The following is a 25,500-nucleotide window of genomic DNA, read 5'->3' as shown; positions in this document are numbered from 1 at the left end:
TTAAAATTTGCTGAGAGTAGATCTTAAGCATTCTTACACACACACACACACACACACACACACACACACACACACCCCCGTTGTGAGGTGAAGGGTGTACTAACCGGATTGTGGAATCTTTTCACAATGTATGCCTATGTCAAATCATCAGGTGGCTGACTTTCAATATATTACAATTTTATTTATCAATTATACCTCAATAAAGCTGGAGGGGGAAAAAAATTCCTGGCAAATGTGAAGTTGCTGAGGGGATAGGAGCTAAGGTGGAGAAATCCACCCGAGGTTCCACAGCCAGTGAGAAGCAGGAAATAGGACTAAGACGGTGTCCTGGGATCCGCACTGTGCTCTTTCTACAACATACCACCACGTGGGCCTTACCCCACGTACCATTTATTGCACTTGGATAAAGCTACTTCTACCCAACAGGCAGGGACAACAGAACACAGGTCAAAGAAAATACTCCTAGTCAAAACCTCCCAGCTACGCCTGTGCTGGGTGAATGTGCTACTCCACTCCCAAGGCTCGTGCTCACTATTCCCAGAGCTGTTAACCCCCAGCTTGTGAGCCAGGCCCACGGGCCACCTGCCCACGTCCATGTCCTACTGCCTCTGCAGTCTGCAGGGCTGGTAACCGCACCTAAGGGGAAAACTCAAAGGACAGCCTCTTCCACTTTCTCCTGCTGGTGGACCCAAGAGTCCTGCTCCTGCCCTCTCTCTAGACAGAAACCATCCCAGGATGGTTTCACCATCTGACGCTGGGCACTAGCTGAAGCTGGACAAAGAAGAGTAGGGAATTATCAGTATCAAATGGATGCTTTGGGAAGAAAGAACTGTGGAATGTTAGAAACAAAATCAAGTCATACTGCATGAAGACAGAGCACAAAGTCCAAGAGTGTAAAAGCACGTTCCAGAAGCGTTAAGGCTGAACCAATTTTCCCAAAGCCTTTTCTTACCAAGTAGATCTTCTCATGTACTGTTTCCAGGCATCACTACCGGACTCCCTGCCACCGCCAGTGTGCTTTTCTCCTCCTAGAGAAACACAGAAGCAGCTCGTGAATCTTGGGCGGCGTCTCTGTGGGGGCTCCTAGTCAGTATCACCGAAACGAAGATACCAGAAGGAGACCAGAGCCAGCTGGCCAGTCACCTTACATGTAGCCAGAATATCTCCCCTGCAAACAAATATGAGACAGACACCAAAACAAACAGGAAAAAGGAAACTAAGAGGGGAAATTAAAGGAATTAAGAAACAGATATGGCAGGAAGCAGAAGAAAACCTTAAAAAAACCTTACCATTAGACCAAGGTGTTAGGAGTGGATAGGAGAAATGTAATTTTATTTTCTCATTTATGCTTATGTATATATAATTTTCTACAATATACATAAGCTGATTTTATATTAAGTATTTTTCAATGTTATATTACTATCTTTAAAGAGGTTATAGAAGATAACGATTCCATAAAACAAGAAAAGAAGTGTGCCATCAATGCTCACTTCATACCATTTTTTTTTGTTGTTGCTCTTCTTTCAATAGAGGTGCTGGGAATTGAACCTGGGACCTCATGCATGCTTAGCATGTGCTCTACCATTGAGCTATATCCACCCCCTGATACTGTGTTCAGTAAAAGAAGAGGTAAAAAAACTTAATAGAAGAATTAGAAGCTTGAGGAAATGTCCCACATAAAAAAAAAAAAAGATTAAAAAAAAATTTTTTAAAGGCAAATAAGAGGAAAAAAAAAACAAAATTAGATTAAGTCTTCCAGAGATAACATTCAAATAATAGGAGTTCTAGAAATTAAAACAGACAAAAATTAAAGAGAAAAAACTGTCAAAGAAACACTAGGAAAACAAAATAAAACTATCAAAAACTTCCCAGAACTGAAAACCCTAAGCCCTAATATTCTAAGGCCAATTTCTGGCCCACTGACTGTTAAACAAAACTTTTTATGAAGATCTCCACTGAGGCATATTATAATGGAATTTGAGAATACGAGACGTAAATAATAGACACAAAAATTTTTGAAAGAGGGTAAAAAAAGATCAGCTATCAAAGTGGATTACGCTTTTCAACCACAGTACTAGAAGTCAGAAGATAGGCAATACCTCCAAAAGTCTGAGAGAAATTACAAACCGTGCAGAAAAGGCATAGCAGGAACCCCAAAATGTTGCTGGCATTTGGGAACTTGTCTGAACAGTTCCCTACACTGTCTCAATGAGCCTAAACTGGTTTTGAACAAAAAATGTGGTTTATGTTAAAAGCCCACTTTCCTTTTGGGAGCCTGGAATTTGGATATGTGCTAGGCAGAGGGTGCCGGCGTGACCAGCTTCACAGAAAAGCCTTGAGCACCGAGTCTCTGCTTTCCTGGGAAACAGCATCTCACATACGTTGTCACAGTCTGATGCTGGAAGAATTAAGCACAGCTTGTGTGACTCCACTGGGCCAAGACTTAGAACCTTGCACCTGGTCTCCTCTAGATCTCACCCTGTGCAATAACATCTTTCTTACCAGTAGGGAAAGAGTCAAGAGGGGTTTAAGAAGCTTAAGCTACAGTAACAGAGGGTCAGTACGCATCTAAAGTTGTGAAAGAGAGAGCAGTTAAAGCACATTACTTTAAATTCAGTTTTTCCTTTTTCCTTTAGTAAGAAACTCACAGGAAAAGAAGGAGGAAGAGGAAAATGTGGGGCACATCTGCTTTTCTCCAATAGAAGACTTTAAAACTTTAAAAGTTAACTGTCAAGGCTGAACTCAAGAGTCAGAAGAAATGGGTGGAAACAGGGACTTGAAGGCATACAGAAGGAGCAGACGCTCACTCAGCAGTGCAGGGCGGAGGTGAAGGGCCGAACTGAAACCAGGAACTTTTACCAAAGTCTGCACCCAATACTAATTGTAGTACTTGCCCCAAAATGTGTACAAGAATGCCTCAAATGATTTAAACTTCTATAGGTATCAATTTATGTTGTTTTGCTTGTGTGTGTATATGTGAGTATATATATATATACGGCAATATGTTTTTACTATCCTTTGCATTTTTTTGAGGTATAGATTATGTACAATATTACAAGTTACAGGCATACAATATAATGATCCACACTGTTTAAAGGTTATACTCCATTTATAGTCATTATAAATTATTGGCCATATGCCCTGTGTTGTATATCCTCGTAGCTTGTTTATTTTATACATAATAGTTTGTATCTCTCAACCCCATACCCCACCTTGCCTCTCCCCTCTTCCCTCTCTCCTAAAATAACCACTAATTCGTTTTCTGTACCTGGGAGTCTGTTTCCTTCTTGTTAATATTCACTAGTTTGTTTTACTTTTTAGATTCCACATGTAAGTGATATCACACAGTATTTGTCTTTCTGATTTATTGCACTTAGCATAATACCCTCCAATTCTACCCATCCTGTTGCAAATGGGAGTTTTTCATTCTTTTTTATGGCTAAGTAATATTCCATTGTATACATGTACATCATCTTTATCCTTTCATTTGTTGATGGACACTTAGGTTGCTTCCTTATCTTGAGAACTGTAAATAATGCTGCTGTGAACAATGGAGTGCATCTTTTTACATCAGTGCTTTCTGTTTTTTTCAGTGTTTGGGATTATTTTTAATAAGTAAAAGTTAATACATGATTGTTGGCAAAAGCTTTTGTAAAAAAAAAAATACTGTTAGTATTGAGTTGAAGCATTAAAAGCTCAACGCTTATTAAAAGAGGAACAAGGCCTAATGAAAACAACCTGGCATTTTTTTCTAAGACAAATGATAATGTATAATATTTACTAAACCCACTTTGCAAATTTTTCATGTGAAATTTTCTGGCTTTAAAGCAGGGGCTCTTAAGCTCTTTTTGGGTCTTGGATCCTCTCCCAAGAAAACATGCCCCCATTTCAGGGGTTCACATATCTCAGGTTGGGGGCCCTGCTCTAACATGACGCTGCATCTGAGAATGAAACAGAGGACCTTGGACAGTGACTCTGAATACGGAGCACAAGCTCTCTCACGCATGTTAGACCAGATATTATATAATAATGAAATATTATTTCATTTCTTGGTCCAAGTTTTCTAAAAGCTACTACTACTTTTTCTTTGCTGCCTGTTATGGACTAAATTGTGTGTCCTCCCTGCCCACAATTTCATAGGTTGAAGGCCTAACCTCCAAATACCTTAGAATGTGGCTATACTTGGCAACAGGGCCTTTAAGGAGGTAATTAAGGTTAAATGAAGTCATTAGGGTAGGGTTTTAAACCAACAGGACTAATGTCCTTGTAAGAAGAAAAAGAGACACCAGGGGTGTATGTGCCCAGAGAGAAGGCCATATGAGGACGTGGGAGGAAGGCAGCCACTTACAAGGCAGGAACAGAAGCCTCAGGAGGAACCAAACCTGCCAACACCTTGATCTTGGACTTCCAGCCTCCGTAACTGGGAGATAATACATTTCTGTTGTTTAAGCCACTGGTATGTTGTTGCAGCAACCCTAATAGACCATACACCTAGCAGACTAATACACCGCCCAACGTGGGAACCTAGCAGACTAATACACCGCCCAACGTGGGAACCTAGCAGACTAATACACCGCCCAACGTGGGAAAGGAGAAGCAATTCTCTACATACCAAATGCACCTCCAATCTCAGCCCCACTTGTTGGAATGTTGACGTTTACAATGCCACAGTCTGATCCTTTTGGTCTGTGTGTGAAAAGGGAGGCACAGTGAGAGCAAAGTATAGGAAAGTAAAAAAATACAACAAATATACAAAAATGAATAATCCAGACAAACCTCTAGGACTCTCAATGTTGAAAAACAGATTTTCACCTAAGTGGTTTCATTTTCTTTTTTAAAGTTCAATCAACACAGAAAACAGACTTATGTAAGTTTTCAAAATACACAAAGTTATACCCAAGCCAGCGGAAGATTCTGCCCAAATCCTTGGTAAAGATGCTACTTGAAAGTCCCTGTTTGACTTCGTTATTCCACACAAAGACCTCATCTTCATTCTAAAAGGACAGACATTGGAAGCTGTTAGATGATACACAGTGTTCAGGTCCAAGTTCACTGAAGGTAAACTCATTTTGTGAGACTTAGCAGTATGATTTCAGTGCACAAAAGGAAACTAAAGAGTGAACAGCTTCCTAATTCTATGTTTCTCTTACACAGTGCTTTGTGGGATTTTCCCCTTATGTGAACTTTGAGAAAAACATCTGAGTCCATTCTTCCATTCAGGCCACTACTTGTAAGAGCTACTATCTACTGAGCTCTTACTATGTCCAGCACACTGACCTAGACACTTAGCCTGCATTTAGTTATTTAATCCTCACCCAATGACAAGGGTTCTACATTATCCCTGGTTGACAGATTAGGTAAGAGAGGCTAAATATTCTGCTCAGGAACTCAGTCAAACACACAGACACATCGCAAAACATGAAATTATATTCTCTAGTCACATGTAAAACAATGATAGACAATTTAAAGCAAGATTTTAATCAATGCAATCATATAATTGCAACAAGGTGTTTTTAAGTCTCATTATCTCTTAACTGTTAATCATGGTGCAGTCAGGCCTTGATTCAATCTCTAAGTATCTGCTAGTAATGACAAGGGCCTGTCACATGCTGGGGGGGAGACCCTCTAGGTACCTTTATCTGTTAAAACCTCCGCAGCCTGTCCTCTGACAGGTTGTAACTGTAGGTCTGTTGATTGCCCCTGTATCTCCTCATTTTCTGCACTGCTACTGAGCACTCAGACTATCAAACTATCTGATTCCTTTTGTGAAGAAGCTGACTTCATAGCCCACACAGCTCAGCATCATGTGACACAGGGGATGAGGGCCACACCCACCATAAATTCCAATGCTGGCTCTCTGCTTGTCTCAATTCCCCTGGCAGCTGGCTTGACAGGCTCTACTGTTTAAAGTGTTCATCTCATGATCGTTTTTCCTTAACCTTCAAAAATCTCTACTAACCCGAGTGACTTTCTCATACCTCCTTAATGGCTAATTGAGTGAAATTTAATACATCTTCATTTTCTCCTAGTCCTCTCATTTGCTTCAACATTAAACTAGAGGAAAGAGAGACAGAATCCATTTTTTACCTTGAATTTAAAGACATAAAGAATCGGGGCAAAAGTCTCTGTGTGTGCAATGCGCGCACTGTGGTCAAGACCTGTCACAATTGTTGGCTCTACATAGTTTCCAGGGCGGTCCATAACCTGCAGTAGGGAAAGGAAATAAAACCAGTGAGGGCATTCGTCTTCTGGTACTTGGGGTCAGAGGATACAATCTCTGCCTATACCTTCGAGAAACAAATAAACACCATTTACAAGTGAACTATTTCTAAAAAATAACTTCCCAACATCAGTGAAAATTTTCTCTGCCTCCTATTGGTTCTAACTTAGTTGCTCAGAAAAAAGCTGAAATAAGGAGACAAGGATAGAGATCTGTGTCATGGCTTATGACCAAGTTACACTGAAAAAACACTGTTACAGGCAGTTATTTTTAAATTTACATAATTTAAAAAGAGGTAATCTATACTTACTGCGTTACAGACTGTATTGTGCCCAGACCACTCCTCCCCCACCAGATTTATATACTGAAGCCTTAACACACTGCCACCCCTCCCACCCTATCCCGTATGACTCAGTTTGGAGACAGAACCTTTAAGGAGGTGATCAAAGTTAAACGAGGTCATGTGGGTAGTGCCCTATCAGACAGAACCCATGTCTTCACTAGAAGAGAAAGAGACACTGGGGCTCTCTGTGCAGGAAGGAAAGACCATGTCAGAACACTAACAGAAGGTGGTCATCTGCAAGCCAGGGAGAGATGTCTCACCAGGAACCAACACCGCCAGCACCCTGATTTCTGACTCAGGCTCCAAACAGTGAGACAATAAATTTCTGTTGTTTAAGCCACCCAGTCTGTGATATTTTGTTATGACAGCTCTAGCAAACTAATATGCATTAATATAGAAATCAAAAGCTCCACACTTCTAACTAACCTCCACATAACCAAATTACTAGTTCACCTCCACTCAACTAACACGCACTTTTCCTTCTATAAAATATTCTGCCGCCTGCCTGCCGCAAGCTGCTTAGCTGGCGGTCAACTCTCCAGCATGCTGTGAAATCCTGCTCCCACCCTCTGAGCTGTAATATTTACCAAGAGTCATCTGTACTTATTATAATACCGTATTGTATTATGTAAATAAGTAAATATTACACAAAGAGCTACTTCTGAAGATTACGTTAAATACTTAAAAAAAACTCAGTGTAAGTTATAAGAGATACAAATACGCATATACAACTCTATCCAATGAGATGTGGGTGTGTCAATGTTAAGAGACGAGGGAGAAGGATTCTGCCCTCAAAGAGCTTTGTAAGAGACTCAGTTCTCAGCGATTTTTAAAGAAAGTGAAAATAAAATGTAGATAATAAATTACAAGCATAGCTTATTCAAGGATGAAGATAAGTTCCTACTATACATGAAGAAAACACCTTGGAACAACATCTGAAGATTCAAACAAATATAGTGTGAAATAAAATCCATATTTTATGGCAAGACAAGAAAAATTTAAACAAAAAAAATCTCTCCGCCCTTTGGCCTCCTCTCTCCCCTCACTGTGCGTTGTGTGTCTGCATCACCCATCGACCAAACCTCCCCTGTGGGCAGAACACCCGCTCAACCATAAAAAGCAACACTCTCCTACCATCAACAAGACAACTCCTTAGAAGATAACATTCCTTCTTGATCTTCAAGAGGCCATGATGACTCTTAGATCTGGATTGTGTAACCTATCAATAATTTGTCATTTAATGCACAGCCCTCTGTCTCAAAAAACTTATAAAACTGTGCCTTGACTCCCAACAGATGGAATGGTTCTCAGAGCCTTCTGAGATGCTGTTCCCACGTTACAATCCTCAAATGTGACTCGAATAAAATTTTCCATTTCTTTCTTAGATAGACAGATTAATTTTCATCAATAATAGTAATATGTGTTAAATTACAATGTTTGGGGTATATATTTTTTTGATTCTCTGCCTTAGATGACTTTTATAAATCATAACTAAATACGGATTTTTTAAATTGCCCTAAATACAGTCTTCTACTGCCCATGAAAAGGAGGTCTCCCTTCCATTCAAATTCCCAGGGACTGAATACAAAGGCAACTAGACTTTCAGTGTGTGTCCTTCAGTAATGTTCCAGGCATTTTATGTTGCCATTCTTTAAAACATGTACTTTCCCATTATAAAAGGGATGGAGGAAATCAAAATGACAGTTGGGGACCCTTCACCAATTTACCCAGAGCCCTGCTTGTGTGAAAGGGAAAGTAAAAGCTGTCACTCCCCATCTCGAGTTGACATTACCTTGCCACCATAGACCACTGTGCCACCTTCTTTCTTTGCTTCCTCCACTGCTCCAAGAAACATGCTCACTGCCTGTTTGGTGTGGAGCGGCCCATAGAGAACATTAGCTGGAGAGAAAAAGGAATGCTCTTCACTTCACCATAAACGGCATCATTTTATGACTATAACAGCTTTCCCAATGAACAGACCAGTCCCTCATATATCCTCTTATGTTTAGAGAAGTCAGCACCTTTTCCCTGCAAAGAGCCAGATAGGAAATATTTAATGCTTTGCACAACATATGTGGTCTCTGCCATGACCACTCAACTCTGCCAATGTGGTATAAAAGCAGCCACAGAAGACACAAAAAAGCTGGTGTGGCTGTGTCCTGATACAGAAACAGGGAGGGCCAAATCCAGGGAAAGGGCCAGCAATTCATCAGAACACTGCAGTAAAAACATAGGCCCTGCTTATCATTACAGCGGTGCTCATTCACCAAGACTTCACAGGCTCAGCAGTCAGTGCACAATTTAAGGGGCGGAAGATAAGGTTGCCCTCTGTGGCGGCCAGAAGCCAGAGCATGAAAAGGGACAGAGGAAGAAGGAACATAGGTAGGCCTCAGTGACAAGGTGGGAACTGCTGGACAAAGAGCATTTCCAGCAGGGCAGAGCCTGGAACGCTCAAGCACCGAAAGAAGGCTGGAGAAGCTGGCATGCTCAGGGAGCAACAGGGCAAATGGTACACAGACGGTAGGTGGTTGAGGAGGCAGCCGAGGTCAGATCATGGAAGATTGTGCATTTGCTAAGGGTCTCAGGAAAAATCCAGGTTTTAACTGAAGAGCAATGAGAAGTCACTGGAGTGCTTTAAACAGGAGAGTGAATTATCAAATTACATTTTGGTTACTGTGAAAGGCAGAAGTGAGTGGAAGGAAGTGGAAGCAGAAGTCAGGCAGGCGACTCCTGCAGCCTTGCCTGGGGCAAGATGGTGGTGCTTGGACGAGGGGAAAAGCTCGTCAAACCCATCCCATCTCAACACCGTCCCCCAGGCTCACCCACTAGCCCACATCAAGCACTCATATCCTAATCTAACAGTAGACATGACTCCCCAGATGCCCAATAACCTGCTTTATTCCTTCCGGCCTCTCAGTAAAGGGGAGAAAAACAGAAGCAGAAAATCAGAAACACTTGTAACACCAGCTGTCAAAAAGGAACATCTCTGAAATCAACCAGATACTCACAGTCCAATGGGTTCCCGACACGGATCTGTGCGTAGGCCTTTTTAAGTCTATTAACAACTTCATCATGGATGCTTTCTTGTAAAAACTAAATGAAAAAACAAACATTCAAGGGATTACTGCATATAAATGTACTATAAATACTACATATAAACATACAAAATTAACAATGTACAATTTTTCTTAATAGTACTGATTTATACAGTTGACCCTTGAACAACATAGGTCTGAACTACATGGGTCTACCTGTATAAAAATATTTCTGAAGAGTAAATGCTGCAGTACTACACGGTTCCCAGTTGGCTGAACCTGCTGACATTGGAAGAACCATGGATACGGAGGGCCAACTACCAATCACGGAAAAGTCCGTAGCACCAGAATGGGTTTCCCCCTATAACACTACTGTCCCTGCAGAAACTGATCTGGGCCATGACTAATAGTATCCCCTAATACTGAACACTAAATACAAAGCATGGCTATGTGTATTTGTTCCAGGACACAAAGGAAAAATAAAAGTTGACCAAATAAAGAAATGTTTGATTTTTATGTCATTTCATAGTTTACCATGCAATTAAGATTATAATCTTTTGGAGTACCCCGTTTCCTTTTTAGCATTAATGGAATAAATGTTAAGGTGAACAAATTTAATAAATTATAAATACTTTATGGAGCCTGTAACTTAGATTTTTTTTTTGAGGTTCAACTGATAGAACAAAGGAAAGACTGATGTTCATTCATTGTAAAATATAGGAAAATGTGAATGTGAAAAGTTATGTGCAAATTAAAGACAACTTCCCTTTACCACTTACCTTACTCTAATTAATTTAGACTATGTCAACCATAGTAAAATTTTGTTCTTACTCATTGTGGGTGACAGGAAAAACCCAAAGACAATTCCTCTATAATTCAATTGTAAAATGTGTTTTTAATTACAGGAGGAAAACTCAACAATAATAATTTTTAAAAAGGCAAACATAGCCAAATTTTTTATCAAAACTTGCTTGTAGTTCACATAGTTTTCCAGTAGCATAAGAGACATGAGAGTCAAGGTTGTATCCCACACAAAAACTAAAATCCAGCTCAAATCTAAATGTGGAGACTAAACATCCCAAACCCCAAACGCTGATGCTAAATCACTCTCATCATATGCACTCAATATTAACACATCCTCTGTATATGGGTACGGACTATACATTTATAGAGAGAACACACATACATTTACTTTTCAATAAATCATGTCACATCAAGTCAAATTAAGACTTGACTTATAAACCAAAAATCAAAAATTTTAAAATATTTTACTACTTAAAATGGTTTTAGAAAAAAGCCAAGACTGCCTATCCAGTAGCTAATTGTTTTGAATTTTTCAAATTTTTAGCTTGTTTTATTCTAAGTGACGTGGGACTTTGTCCACCTTGTTGTAGGTATAAGGCTGACAATACGTCTCATCTCCCAAGTCCAACTCCAGTCACTGAGGGCGGGACAACTTTCAGCTCCGGGAGGAGGTAGGGCAGAGTCCCAGCTGACCAGCAGTGCCCGCCCTGAGCACAGGACAGAGCAGCAGGGCCACATACATGCCAACCACGTCCAGGGAATACATGTTTCCAGCAGCGTTTCTACGACATCTCTGTAACAGTACGATGCCTTAAAAAGTGGTGTTTGAAGAGGACAGTGTGCCCACGCAGCCACACTCACCAGGCGCCTCGCAGTGGTACACCTCTGGCCGGCTGTCCCCACGGCCGCAAACAGAGCTGAGGGAACGACTAAGCTGAGGTCCGCATCCTCAAAAGCTTAGGGAAGCACAAACACACTCATCAGTGTCATGAAGAAGGCAGACAAGGCACCCTTCTAACTGCTCTAAGACGACGCCTTTGGCAAGTGCAGCGAGAGAACATCAGAAGTATCCTGTAAAATAAGCAGGTTCACACCGCAGAGGCAACTCTTCTCCCAGGGGAAATGATGAGAACAGAGCAATGAGCTCTCCCTCCTCTGGCCTCCTCTTCTTTCCTGTCTCCAAGTGTCTGATACTCACTAAGCTTCCACTGCACCCTCCTGTGGTCTCTTCTCGAAGACCACCATGTCTCTGGCAGTTTCACTTGCTTTCCACCTCAACCCCATGGCCCATTTAGACAGCAGCTTCCTGGGGCCCACAGAGAGCAATGGGACCCTTCTGATTTATCACTGCCATCAAGCCAAGCTCTCTAACAACATCAACACCCTCACCTGCACAATCCATTCCCTTCAATGCCTCCTGCTGCCCCCTCTCCAGGAGCTTCTTCCAATCTCTGAAACCCTTCAAGCTCTTTACTACTGCACCAGATGACCTCATCCTCTACTTTGTGGAAAATCTCAAAGTGATCACACATAAGGCCCTTTTCTGCTTCCTCTGCAGTTATGAAGAGATCAATGCAAACATCGCTTTCAGATTCCTCTCTACTTTGGTCTATTCCTTCTTTCCCCTCTTCTGCCCACAGTGTTTACAAGGTTAACCTTTCCACTGATCCACTGTATGAGTTCTAATGTTTCCTATCCCTTCCAGAAGCATACAGTCCCAGTTCCCTCTTACATCTTCCATTTTCCCCTGTTTAATCTAACAGCATTCTCAGACCAGTATGATGGTTAAGAAGGTGGTTTGTACAGCAGACTAGGGTTCTTATCCATCCTCACCACTTTTTAGTTGTGTTATTTTACCTTCTTAAGCCTCAAGTTTTCTTATCCATAAAATGGGATAATATCTGGGGGTATTAATGGATGGCAGTAAGGAGTCAGGGAAAGAGCTGTGCTCTGTGGTCTGATGACCAGGATGCAAATGCCGGCTCTGTCACTCGCTAGCCTGTCACTTCAGGTCCATATCATTTTAAACTTCAGAGTGTAACCTTTAAATGAGATTATTAATGTTATCTGCTTCATGGGATTTTTGTGGGGATACACTGCCTATAAAACAGCTGAGCACAGTACCTGGTAATTACCCACTGATCAGTAAATACGAAGTGTATTTTTTAAATCAACTCTCTCTTCCACAAGATTAGAAGTTCATCCAAAACAAACCCTTCATTATGCACTCTTAAAATTTCTGGTGATACTGATGGCAATATACAACTAACAAGTTTTTTCCTTTTTTTTTAATTAAAAAAAAATTTAAATTTAATTAATTTATTTTATTTGGGGGGGGTAGTTAGTTTTACTTATTTATTTTTAGAAGAAGTACTGGGGATTAAACCCAGGATCTTGTGTATGCTAAGCATGAGCTCTACCACTTGAGCTACACCCTCCCCCCACCAAGTTTTTCTGTTTTACTACAAAATCCACAATTCTATGAAGTCTCAACCTACTGGTGTTCACTATATTATCCAGAAGTTTTGCTGGTAGACTATTTCCTTTTGTGCCAAACAATTGAAAAAGAGAACGAAATAATCTCCAAGACTATAGGTAAATGATAAAATGCCTTAAGGAAGTGTTGTTTTCCAATATAAAAGTACTCAATACTCTACTAAAGACAAACTAATATTTTTGGAACTAGCAGGTCGTGTAAGAGTTATTTATTCTAAACACGTGGCCAGTTTTCAAAAAATAGGAGAAGGAAAAACAAGAAACAATGCCACACTAGGAAGTCTCATACACAAGTTTTAAGCCCCAGGTAACAGTTTCCAAACATGACCACCTTTCCCTCCAAGTTGTCTCTGCTTCAAACCACTGTGTCCTGTTCCACAGGAATGGGATCTCAAAGACAACATCAAAGGCGTGAGTTCTTACACAAGTTCTAAACATTCAGAATGGCTATTAAAGAGATTCCGAACAGAAAACAAACAAAAAAGGGCAGCCTTACCTATGATGGCATTGTTTCCTCCAAGTTCCAACAAACTTCTCCCTTTAAAAACATAAGCCCAAATTAATGCCTATTTCAGTGTTTAATGCACACAGCTAGATGGCCTCAAATCAGCTCATCCCAATTGCTTTTACTCTCTGATATAAAACATAATAGCATGAGCATAAGTCAAATGTACCTCAATAAAAAAATTTTTTCAAGACAGAAAACATAGTATGAGCATTACATTCATGTCCAGTTTCCTGATTTTAGTAATTGCATCATGGTTATATGACAGAATATCCTCGTTCTTAGGAAATACACCAACATATTTAGTGGTAAAGAAACATAATGTCTTCAACTTTCTCAAAAGGTTCAAAAATATTATGCCCTCACAATAAATATGTATATATATGTGTGTATGTTGCTTGAGAGAGAAAAAATGATTTTTAAAATGGGGCAAAATGTAAGCAGTTGGTGAATCTCTTTAAAGGGTATATGGGAATTCCTCCTGTTAGTCTTAAAATTTCTCTCAGTTTGAAATTATATCCCCCTAAACTTCGAACACTTAGTGTAAAAGGGTGTAGTCACTGTGGAAAGCTGTGCAACAATTTCCCAAGAAACTAAACACAGAATTACGTAAGATCTATCAATTCCACCCCCGAGTACTTAAGCCAAAAGTGAAAGCAGGGACTTGAACTTCAGTATTTGTAGCAGCATTATTCACAACAGCTAAAAGGTAGAAGCACCCCAAGTGTCTTATTAACAAATGCATGGGTAAACAAAGAGTGGTATATCCAATATTATGGAATATTTTTCAGCCTTGAAAAGGGAGGAAGTTTAACACATGCTACAACATGGGTGAAGCTTGAAGACATTTTCCTACGTGAAATAAGCCAGTCACAAAAAGACAACTACGGTATGATTCTACTTTATGAGGTTCTTAGAATAGTCAAATCCAGAGAGACAGAAAGTAAAATGCTGGTTGCCAAGGGATAGGAGAAGGAAGATACAGGGAGTTAGTTTTTAAAGGGTAGAGTTGAGAAGATAAAAAAGTTCTGGAAATGAATGGTGGTGATCATTTCACAACAACGTCAATGTAAACCTACTTAATGCCATCGAACGGCAGTTAAAAATGAGATGCTTATAATCTATATAAAACAAAATGCTAAGTTTGATGTTATACATATATTTACCACAAAACAAGTTTAAAAATTAATGTTTATTGTAGAAAATTATTTTTCACAAGAAAAGCAAAAACAATCAAGCTGGCAAAAAGCTACAGCCCACAGGCGACCCTGAAATCTCTCCTTGTATATTGGTATAGTGCCTTCCAATCTATTTCCTATAGATTTATATTTAGTTGAGATCATACTAATTAATTGTTTTGTTTTCTGATTAATAACTTCTACCTTTTCCCTAAGTTATTAAGACCTTTTTTTTAAATCGGTGCATGGTATTCCAAATCAATGATGTGCAAACTTTTATTTAGCTACTTCTCTAGTGTTGAATATATTGGTTTTTGATTAGCGACCTCTTGATTGTCTACTTAGGTTGGGGCCAAAAGGCGTGACTATCAGAGCTCCTGATACACACTGCCAACTTACATTCCAGGAAAGGTACACAGCAGGCGGAGTGCCATTCTAATACTCCCTAGCATAAACGTTTGAGATTCGTTTGCCTCAATTTAGAGCTGTGTTTACTACTGATCTTTTAAATATAAATTTATCTTGCCTGAACTGCACTTTAAAATCAGCGTCTATGTAAGTAGCTTTTATTTATTTGTGATATCAGGAACATATGTGACAGCAGGAGAATATGGTCTCCCCTCCACCACTCTGAAACAGTTAAGCATCAAGTGGGTATTAAATTATAAGGGGAGACGTGGCTGTCATTGCCCAAAGGCACTGAGGGCTGCGTCAGCTCTAGTCTCAGCTCTAACAGTCGATTTAATGACAGCTTGTTGGCTGAGCACTGTGCTCAGTGCTAAGAAAAAGAAAGAAATAGAAGTATCTACACATAACACCAACTCCCCCTGCTTGGCTTCAAATAATATGTAGCAGAAGAGACAGGACCTATACCTTCTATATCCTCCCAATTCTCTATGTGCTCCCTAACCACATTCAAAACCACTAACCCTTTCCAGGAAAAGCACCTAGAATTTAAGACAGACAGGTACATCATGTTAAAATTATAATCCTACGAATGGTACTCTTTATGAGAGAACAACAAATCACAGCTTTGAGTAAGAAGGGCAAGGAAGGAAGATTATTTATCTGCTAGTGGGAGAAGCAGGGTTAATGATCTTGAGCACCACTGCACATACTTAATAGCCATTTGTTTTATCTTTGACCATTTTTTAATTGGACTGTCTTTAATATTACTGAATTTTAAGAGTTCTTTATATATTCTAGATACAAAACCCTTATCAGAAACAGATTTCCAAATATTTTCTCCCATTCTGTAGGTGGTTCTTCATTTTGGTGGTGTCCTTTGAAATAAAGCTTTTAATTCTGATAACGTTTAACATATCGATTCTTCTGTTGCTTCTGCTTTAGGTGTCATATCTAAGAAACCACTGTCTAATCTAAGGTCATGAAGACCTATTCCTATATTGTCTTCTAAGAGTTCTGTTTTATAATTCTAGCTCTTATATTTAGGTCTTTGATACACTTTGAGCTAATTTTTGTGTATTCGGTAGGGAGGGGTCCAACTTCATACACCTGTATTTGGATATCTAGGTGTCCCAGCGCTATCTGTTGAAGACCGCTTTTCCCCAGTGACATGTCTTGGCACCCTTGACCACAAGCATAAGGGTGCATTTCTGGACTCTCAATTCTAGAGCACTGATTCTTCCATCTTTATGCCAGCACATAGTTTGGATAATTATAGCTTTGTAATAAGTTCTGAAATTGGGAAGTATGAGTTGTCTCACTTTATTCTTCTTCTTCAAGATCGTTTTGGTAATTGAGTCCCTTTGCACTTCTTACGAATTTTAGGATCAGCTTATCATTTCTATAAGGAAGCCAAGCAAGATTTGAAAGGGATTGCATTCAATATGCAGATCACTTGGGCAGTTCTGATCTTGGGCAGTAATACTATTAAACTGTTTCCAAAAAGTGAAAATGGAAGGTCTTTACACTTATTTAGGTCTTTTAGAATGTCTTTCAATGATGTTTTGTGGTACTCTGCATGAAACACTTGAACTTCTTTTCTTACATTTATTTCTAAGAACTTAATTTTTGATGCTGCTGTAAACAAAAAGGTTTTCTAACTTTCATTTTTAGATTGTTCATTGTTAATCTACAGAAATCCAAGTGATCTTTGCACACTGATTTGTATCCTGCAACCCTGCCGACCTGGTTTATTAGCTCTAATAGTCCATTAATGTCTTTTTTAAAAGCAGTGCCCATGTAGCAAAGTAGGTGACAGATTAACTATTCAAGTCTCATTTTCTGCTAGGGCTAGAGTCCAAATTCAGCAAAACAGCCAAAAAATGACAGTCAACATTATCTTAGAAAACCTATTTAATGAGCCATAGTGCAGCATACAAAGTTACATCTTACAACCCTTTTCAGTCATACGTGCATGAAAATATAAATCAAAGAACAGGTCTAAGTCTCTTATGCCACATTCACTCTAGGTACTGCACTCACTGGTTCTATTAAAACTGCAAGTTTTCTTTTTTTATTTGTCAAGCAGGTCTGAGAGAAACTGATAAATATTTTTGGTATGATTCTGCTATGGTCATTTAGAGGAAAAAATGACCTCCTTTTCCAAATTACGCTATTAAATGTGCTATCTCCCTAATAGTAACCCACTTATAACTGTACCCTTCCTTTTACTTGGACACCCAAATAAACATGGCTGGCGTCTCCATGAAAAAAACCCAATCTCTAGGTTTCACATGCATGTTTGTGGGAATTAAAATCCTCATTAGAAAGCCAACACTTACCAAACCTCTCCTGCACCATAAGGGCCACCTGTTTTCCCACCTGGGTGCTCCCGGTGAAGGACAGCAGGTTCACCCGCTCATCTTTGGCCATTGCTGTGCTGCAGAGGAACAGACATGGTCACCCAAGCAGAGAGACCCAGCAATGTCAGCACCTGATGGTACCTGCCAGAAAACTATGACATAGCCCTTGTCACGGAAAGGCGGTCAGTCAAGGACACAAGGATCCGTCCCAAGGGAAGGTCTTCATGAAAACGAATTAGATTTTCACAAGAACCATACAGTGGAACAAGCTAACCCGTTCTGCGAGCTCTCCATAAACAGCAATCACCTCAAGGATGCTGTCAAGGAAGACGTTCCTTTCTGTACTGATAGGTCACTGGTCAGTATGACTTCAGCAATTCCTTGATGAGCATCCCAGTTACTTTGCAGACTCTTAAAACTAATTCCTAAAGTTAAAGACTGTAGGGAAATATCCTAAGTAACCTTCATGGAAGCTGACTTACAAAAGCTGTGCTAGGATTTCCAGTTGTTTCTCAGGAATGGAGACCAGACACTATTGATCTGAGCCTCCTTGCTCACAGTCCAGTGCTTCAAAGGGGTGGGCCAAGCAAGGCAGCCACAGCATTAGAGTAACGCAGGGCTGGAACTGCGGGGTGAGACTACGCAGGTAGTCCTCCTCAAGTCATCCCAGCACGCATGAGCACTGACGCTCAAGGTGGCTGCTGTGTACAGCACTCCTGCACACACTGCTATTATCTGAGCTATTCCAAGGCCAACACGAAGGACTGGGTGCCCGAAGTACAAGAACAGAGTGGGTCAAGGATTAGACCGTGTTTTAAATGACATTCAGATAATACTTCACTATGCACTCTTTATGTGGGAGCTATATTTTCTATTTTCTCATTTATCTAAAAAAAAAAAAAACAAAGAACAAAAAGGAGCCATTTATTACTCCTTTTTGAGATTGCCCAGTAAGTACAATAGTATGGTACAAGTGCTGGAGAGAGACTTAACATTTTAACCACACCAGTAAGAGTTCTAAGACCTGAATCCTATGAAATGTCACCCAATCAAAGTCTAGGCTGGCAGAACCAGCTTTCACCACAGTTCAGAGAAATTACAGTCCGTTCCAGCTTAAAAAATGTTGTGACATTTTGCAAAATGAAAGAAGCTAGACACAAGGGTCACATGTTATATGATTCCATTTACATTGAAATTTCCTGAATAGGAAAATCCATAAAGATACAAAGGAGATTCCTGGTTGCCAGAAGTGGGGGGAGGGGGGGACTGCTAAGAGGTACAAGGTTCCTTTTGGAGGTAACGACAATGTTTTGGGATAAGGTAATGATGATAGTTGCACAACACTGTGACTATTCTACAAACCACTGAATTGTACTTTTTTTTTAATTTTGGGAATTTAAAAAAATTTTATTATTGAAATATAGTCAGTTTACAATATTGTGTCAATTTCTGCTTTTTAATTATACATTTTTTAAGAGAGAACTTTATGGTATGTGAATTACATGGCAATTTTTAAAAAACAAATATAACTTAGAAGCTGTGTTTCCAGGGTTCCCTTTTTTGGTCAGTTGAAGAACCCAGAGAATAGGCTAGGTTCTTGGTGGAGAGTGAGCCACCAGAGCACAATTCCACAGCTTTGCTTTGTAAGTGAGCACATTTATAAATCAAGCATCAGGAAGCCAGGGACTGCCCACAGGCATAGCAGGTCGTCATTTTAGTATATAAACACATTACGATAGTAGTTCTGGGCAATGAAAAAGACAGTTCTTACTCATGCTCCAACAGAGGCTACACACCAATAAAGCCTAATGAGATCCACAAAATAACAATTCCAAAAACTGTTCTCACCTCCTTAGCTATATGGGGTTTTGAAATTCTAGTAAAGATGATTGTAGCCGATCAACCCAGGGCCCTGACCTACCCGATATCCGCTCCACCACAAGTCAAGGAACAAATCGCACCAGGCAGCTTGTTGTCCTCCAGAACCTTGGCCACTATCCTAGAAAAGAAATAGCAGTCAAGGAAGGGAGCAATTTAATTTCTTATCACTTTTTGAAAACAGCAATAAATTCCAACCACCTGACTTTCGTTTTTCAACTTTCTCTCTCATCCCTCAAATAGGCAGGCCTGGATTTCACCTCAAAATAAGAGATGAGGTTTTCCAACACTAAAAAGGAGAACCTTTTTTTTCCTTCCCCCAAAAAATCTTAAGAAGAAAATGGCATGCAAAATAAATGACAGAGGCATGAAACGTGTTCATCTTATGAGTCTGAATTTTAGTTGAATTTAAGAACTCCCAGGGGACATTGGTTAATTCTGGCACAATTTAGAATTATTTTACTTACTGTCTTCCATTACAGTATCAGATAATATTCTCAATTACCTAAAAAATCAGCCATGTTCCTATATGAATGCCTCAGGCCCTTCAAAGGTTTAAAGCAAATAAATATTTAAAAGCTCAAGCTTTAGAACATTTGAAACAGAATCAAAAGTAACAATAACTGAACCAGTTATTGAAAAGCAACTGGCAAGTCAGTTCACTACAACCACAGTTCTTTGAAAGGCTTATTTTTAAAAACGGCCTGTGGAATCTTATCATTTTCATGTGTTTTGTTTATCAGAGTTCTATTTAATATTTAATTTGAACACCTCTGCCTTGAAGGATATTGTTTTCTCAACGTCACGTATCCTTTCAATTAACTACTAACATACATTACTCTCTTCTTCAGCCGAATTTCAATTCGTCAGTCAGTATTCCTAAATGATCTCCCAACATTAAGGAGCTTCTTACACAAGCTCTCTACTAATGATTGTTAAATCAGAGAATGCAGCTCATGCAACCAGTGGAATATCAGGGCCCCTCATCCCCCTACATGGAAAGGCACCCTCTTCTAAACATTGTCTAAATTCTGGAATGATAAATTAATAACATTGATTTTATGACCTAACCAGAGTTGTCAAGTTCCCAAATATGAATAAACAATAATTTTTTAACCAAAAGATGAAGTGCATTTCAGAGTGTTAGAAGAATCAGTGGAACAGTATAATAACAATTTCTCTCTGTTTTGCTGGCTATTAGACAAAAGTAATAAATGTATCAGATGAGCGGAAATCAAAACCACTGACATACTCAATAGTTATAGCATATAGCCCCTAAATTGTAAAACTATTTCCTGTCTACTGGATTTGTTTTTATTTTCCAAGTGACAAAAAATGTTTTAAGAGTTCAGGTTCAACATATATATCAATATCTAGCATATTTCCCAAGACTTAAATGATATGGTTCTGAAAAAGTTCTATAAACTGCATAATGATATAAAAATGTTATTACAACCAAAAGTTTGTCCAAAACCCATGCTAAAATAAAAACGACACTTCCACATCAGATTAAAAATCCAGTGCCTATCAGTCACCCTTTTCAGATTCTTCCCTACCCACACACACAAAAAAAGCCACATATACTTACTTTGTAACGGCTACACTAATGAGGGAAGTTGTTGGAGCTCCTTTCCTTGTAAGGGTCAAAAAAAAAAAAAAAAAGGCAGCTTAATTGGGTGGAAATCATCAATATCTTTTATTTTCAAGCAGAAGCAAAAGACTTTGTGAGAACAAGTTCCTTCAAATTAAGCAACTGAGCCTAGTAACTGAAGTAGAAATCTATCCTTCAGCTTGGTGTCTCAGACCCACGGGGCTGTAAAACTTTCAAATATAAAAATGGCATCAAACAATTTCGAACCTGCTTGCTGCACCAATCACAGGAGCTGTTACATTAACCTCTGTCACTGATGGGAAATGAGTGAAACAGAAATCAATCAACACATACTTTCACTGGAAGGGTCAGAGGGCTGAGGAAAATTGTACAACTAGCCTTTGGAAACATGGTGCCAAATCATTAATCCTCCCAACTATGCCTTGCTTTTTACACAGTCTTTGAGTACCTTCAACTGAGTACAGCCTTGAGATCAGTACATATAAGTGTGACAGACGCAAAATGGGCGGACAACTCTCCTGGTTTTCCTAATCTACGTTCCCTTACTGAACATGAAAGCTAAAAGCAAACAACTGTTTTGTCATCTATAAAACACTGATATCTTTCTAGCTAACTTTTACTATCATATATTTTATAGAGATGTAACATTTAATATATCAATGGGAACATTGGCCAAGTGACTCAGAATCACTTGGGAATTCACTATCAAATTTTTATTGAACTTAAAAAAAAAGAATTTTAAAAAGAAGGTTATGACTTGTATCACAAGTTCTTCTTTTCCTCCTACTTGTTCACTTAGTTTTCTGTTTGTGAAGTGTACTATAATAAAGAATGTATCTGAATCGTCGCTCCCAGTTTCTGGCACATAACATGAAAACCCCTCAAATTTCCTGATAGAAGGGTTTTTGTTATGCTAAGGAGGTCACTAGTGGGTCAGGATGAGGACTGGTCACTAGAAAGATCAACCATGGAGACAGGAGGGGAGAAGGGATGGAGACTGAGTTCAATCACATATATAATAATTTAATCAATCATGCCTATGTAATAAAACCCCATAAAAACTGTGGACACCAAAGCTCAGTGGAGCTTCCTGGTTGGGAAGGGGATGTGTGCTGACCTCACAGAGGGCAGGAAGCTCTGCGTCTGAGACCCGTCTAGACCATGCTCTATGTGTCCTTCATAACGAAACTGCAGTCATTGAGTACTGTGCTTTCTTGAGTTCTGTGCATAATGCTAATGGATTACTGAAACAAGGGCTGACAGGAACCTCCTCATCTGCAGATTGCTGGTCAGAACTGCAGATGTCCTGGAAACCTGAGGACACTGGCACTTTGCATATAACGTGGGGGCAGTCTTGTGGAGGACTGAGCCCTTAAACAGGTGGAGCCTGACACTAAGACCAGGCAGTTAAGTGTCAGAACTGAATTACAGTAACCATCTTGCGGTAAAAACAACTGGGAGGAATAGGGGACAAGGCTGTGTTAAAAAAACAAGTCAAAAAAATAAATTTTACCAATAACAAAATATCTAATAATTTAAAATCTACATTTCACAACTAGCAGGTGTTGACTTAATATGGAAGAGCAGAGTAGTAGAAAACACTTCGATACATTTACAGTATTTTGAGCAGTACCTGAAAACGGCTACCTTTACCATCTAACTGCTGGGTAAGACAGTGAGCCGTTCTTACCAAAGGCAGGCATTCCCACAGATCATGGCAATGGCATTGTTCCAGCCATACACCGCCACAGGGAAGTTGAACGCAGTGATGACTCCGACCAGGCCTACAGGGTTCCACTGTTCAACGAGCACGTGGCCGGGTCCTGAGGACAGGGAAAGTGTGGAACATTCTTAAGCACGTTACTTAAATGCCTGTCAGCTAAGTAAGCACTAAGTCTGGACCCTCATTTTCAGCCCAAAGGGGCATCAGACCAAGTGGGGATTCCAGATGCCTTGTAGCTGATCATTCCACACAGCTGTGGGATACTGGTGTATTAATTAGCACACAACCAAAGCTGTTATCACCACAGTCTCATAAACCATAACGATATCCATGAGGCCTCTGCTCCTCATAGGAGCTCCGTGTGGATCAGAGAAATTTTTGGAGCTCTCTGTATCAGAATACAAAACTCTTAGCTGAACTGACTTCCTTGCTTACTTTCAGACGGCAGGATGGGTCCCCCGATCATCCGTGATAAGCCCACGGCATAATCACAAATATCCACGTACTCCTGAACTTCTCCCACACCTTCCACTAAGATCTTCCCCATCTCCAATGACACCTAAAAACACAAAAGACCAAGCAGCTTTTTTTCCAACAAAATTCATGCTTTACACATTAAATTTATGGTGGGGAAAGCAACACATTTGTTTCTGCTTTGTGAAGGTAATAAATATACTTCAGAAAGTCTGTTCATATTTTTCTAAAAGAATTTTAAAACCCAAGAATTGTCTTCACTTTTTAATGTTCATCTTTTTAATCTTTCCTCTAAAGATTTTTGCAATATATAAATCACTTTTCTTAAAAATCACAATCTTATACACAGAAGTACAAGATAGCCTCATTCCCCACTCAAAGGATTTTATGGACATGAAGTACAAAATGCTTTACCAAGCTTCCTAGTACTTGGATCTTCTCCCGCAAGGCATCACCAATCTGTCTCACTACTTCTCCTCGCTTTGGAGCAGGAATCTAAGAAAAGAATGGAATTTTAGTGTCTGATTCAAAGTGTAAACCTGCACATGTAACACAGTATTAGATAAATGTGCTGTAAAAGAACAGTACAAGCACTTCAAAGACAACTGCTTTGATCCCAACAACAGGGTGACGTGGCAGGCTCTAAAATCCATACAGCAGACCTGGAAAATATTCAGATGATACATTTTTTTGTGAACAAGGGACTGTGCCAAGTACAGAGAGAAATTCAGATTGAACGCAACTTTTTGGAGTGATTCCAGAAAGCTCAGAATACCTTACATACCTGTAAGCCTTTATGATTGCCAGTGATGTTTTCATATGGGTCAAACTGATTTCATGTCCAAACAATACACTGTTTACTTATAAAGCTGGTATTCCATAATCCATTCAAATCATACCACTCACTCACCAAATACTTTCTGAGAACAACAGTACTGCCACACACTGGGGCTAAAATAAGTGAGGCATTTGTGAAGCTAGTAACTATTCTCTAGTGGCATTCGTGGCACTAATAAGAGGGGAAAAGGACAATAAAGAATTACAAATTGCCACAAGGGTTATAAAGACCAAGGAAATAAACATGGTTCTGAGGCAGACAGAATAGCAGGCTTGGAGGATAATTGGGTATGTTAACTTTATCGTCAACCATAGGAATATTCTACACCGGGGGCAAAAACAGTCTAAGAGATCCATGGAAAATAAAAGAGTGTCATATTTGAGGAGCTGATTGGGAAGGACACCATGCCCACAGCTAGGAGGCGCTTTAAAGAGTCTGGATCTTATTCCAGGTACAATGCTAAATCTTATAGTTTTTAAGAAGCAAAGTAAGATGACTTGCTTGACCTTATTTTATAAGATCACTGCCTAATGTGTGGAGAATAAACTGGAGAAGAAAAGAGTAGAAGCAGGAAGACCAACTAAGGACACATTCTAGTAACCGAGGCAAAAGATAATGGTGACTTGGCCTTAAGATTGAAGCAAGAGAGACAAAAAGTAGATTCAGGATCTATTTTGTTGGTAGGACAGAACTCACTAAGGGAACAGGTATGGGAAATGAAAGAATTAAGGATGACTCCCAGATCTCTGGCTTGAATAGCTAGGTAGATGGAAGTAGAATCACAGGGATGAAGATTACTCGGAAGATGAGTCCAGATTTTTTTGGAGGTGCAGAGTACAGGTTGGGCCATATTAAGTTTGAGATGTGATGAAAGAATGGAGACATACTTTCACCAACTATGATATCACCCCTTTTTGCCTTTGCAGCTCTTCCTTTAATTCCACCTTTCTTTCAGAAAGCAACTAGCAATACCATTCCTACTCCCGAGGCTGGCGCCTGTCCCCCACCCCTGACCCCCCCACAGAGAGGGGCTCCCAGAGCTTGACTGGGGGCTCAGGGCTCTTCTTGGCTCTCCTTCTCAAATACATCTCAAATGTCTTAGGATGGCTTTTCTGGAGGGTAGCTTAGGATTCTATTTACATTTAAAATGCCCCTACCCTTTGAATAGGCAGTTCTACTTCTGGAACTTGAGCATATATGTAAGTGTGCAAAAGTATAGGCTCAGTAGCATTTACTGCAGTGCTGTTTCCAGTGGAGAAAAAGAGAAACCATTTAAATGTCCATCAGTCTATGGTTAATTACAGGACAGCCATAAAATGGAATATCTGACACTCTCTAAAAAGAGTAAGATAGATTTATAAGGAAAAACGTTTAAGAAATATAACAGGTCAACAAAAAAAATAAAATAATGCATACTGTAAACAAACTTTTGCTTAAAATTAAAGGAATATACCAGATGTTAACAGCTGTAATTTCTGGGAAATGGAATTATAACAGACTTGCATTCCCCACATTTTATGTCTGCAACATTTGCCATTTTTATGATCAATAAAAATTGTAACATTAAGTGATGCAGTGCAAATCTTATACATTTTCTAATGCATGGAATGGGTTTAATAATGTTTC

The 25,500-nt window shown here is 39.6% G+C and overlaps 1 protein-coding gene across 1 annotated transcript in view; it reads right to left on the bottom strand.

The window, feature by feature from the left end:
* Window positions 1-25,500, bottom strand: part of ALDH7A1 (aldehyde dehydrogenase 7 family member A1) — a 31,278-nt gene that overhangs the window by 701 nt on the left and 5,077 nt on the right. The window contains exons 4-17 of the mRNA XM_006213888.3: window positions 23,451-23,531; window positions 22,998-23,121; window positions 22,530-22,662; window positions 20,816-20,860; window positions 19,271-19,348; window positions 17,329-17,426; window positions 13,395-13,436; window positions 11,264-11,358; window positions 9,572-9,656; window positions 8,356-8,462; window positions 6,088-6,204; window positions 4,897-4,994; window positions 4,613-4,686; window positions 953-1,028 (exon numbers count right to left, since the gene is read on the bottom strand). Coding sequence (XP_006213950.2) covers window positions 953-1,028; window positions 4,613-4,686; window positions 4,897-4,994; window positions 6,088-6,204; window positions 8,356-8,462; window positions 9,572-9,656; window positions 11,264-11,358; window positions 13,395-13,436; window positions 17,329-17,426; window positions 19,271-19,348; window positions 20,816-20,860; window positions 22,530-22,662; window positions 22,998-23,121; window positions 23,451-23,531 — 1,253 coding nt within the window. The remainder of the gene's footprint in view (window positions 1-952; window positions 1,029-4,612; window positions 4,687-4,896; window positions 4,995-6,087; window positions 6,205-8,355; window positions 8,463-9,571; window positions 9,657-11,263; window positions 11,359-13,394; window positions 13,437-17,328; window positions 17,427-19,270; window positions 19,349-20,815; window positions 20,861-22,529; window positions 22,663-22,997; window positions 23,122-23,450; window positions 23,532-25,500) is intronic.

The sequence above is a fragment of the Vicugna pacos genome, chromosome 3 (assembly GCF_048564905.1).
Source record: "Vicugna pacos chromosome 3, VicPac4, whole genome shotgun sequence".
Classification (NCBI taxonomy): Eukaryota; Metazoa; Chordata; class Mammalia; order Artiodactyla; family Camelidae; genus Vicugna; species Vicugna pacos.
Note: the sequence above shows the minus strand (reverse complement) of the source record. Positions and strands in the feature narration are given on the sequence as shown.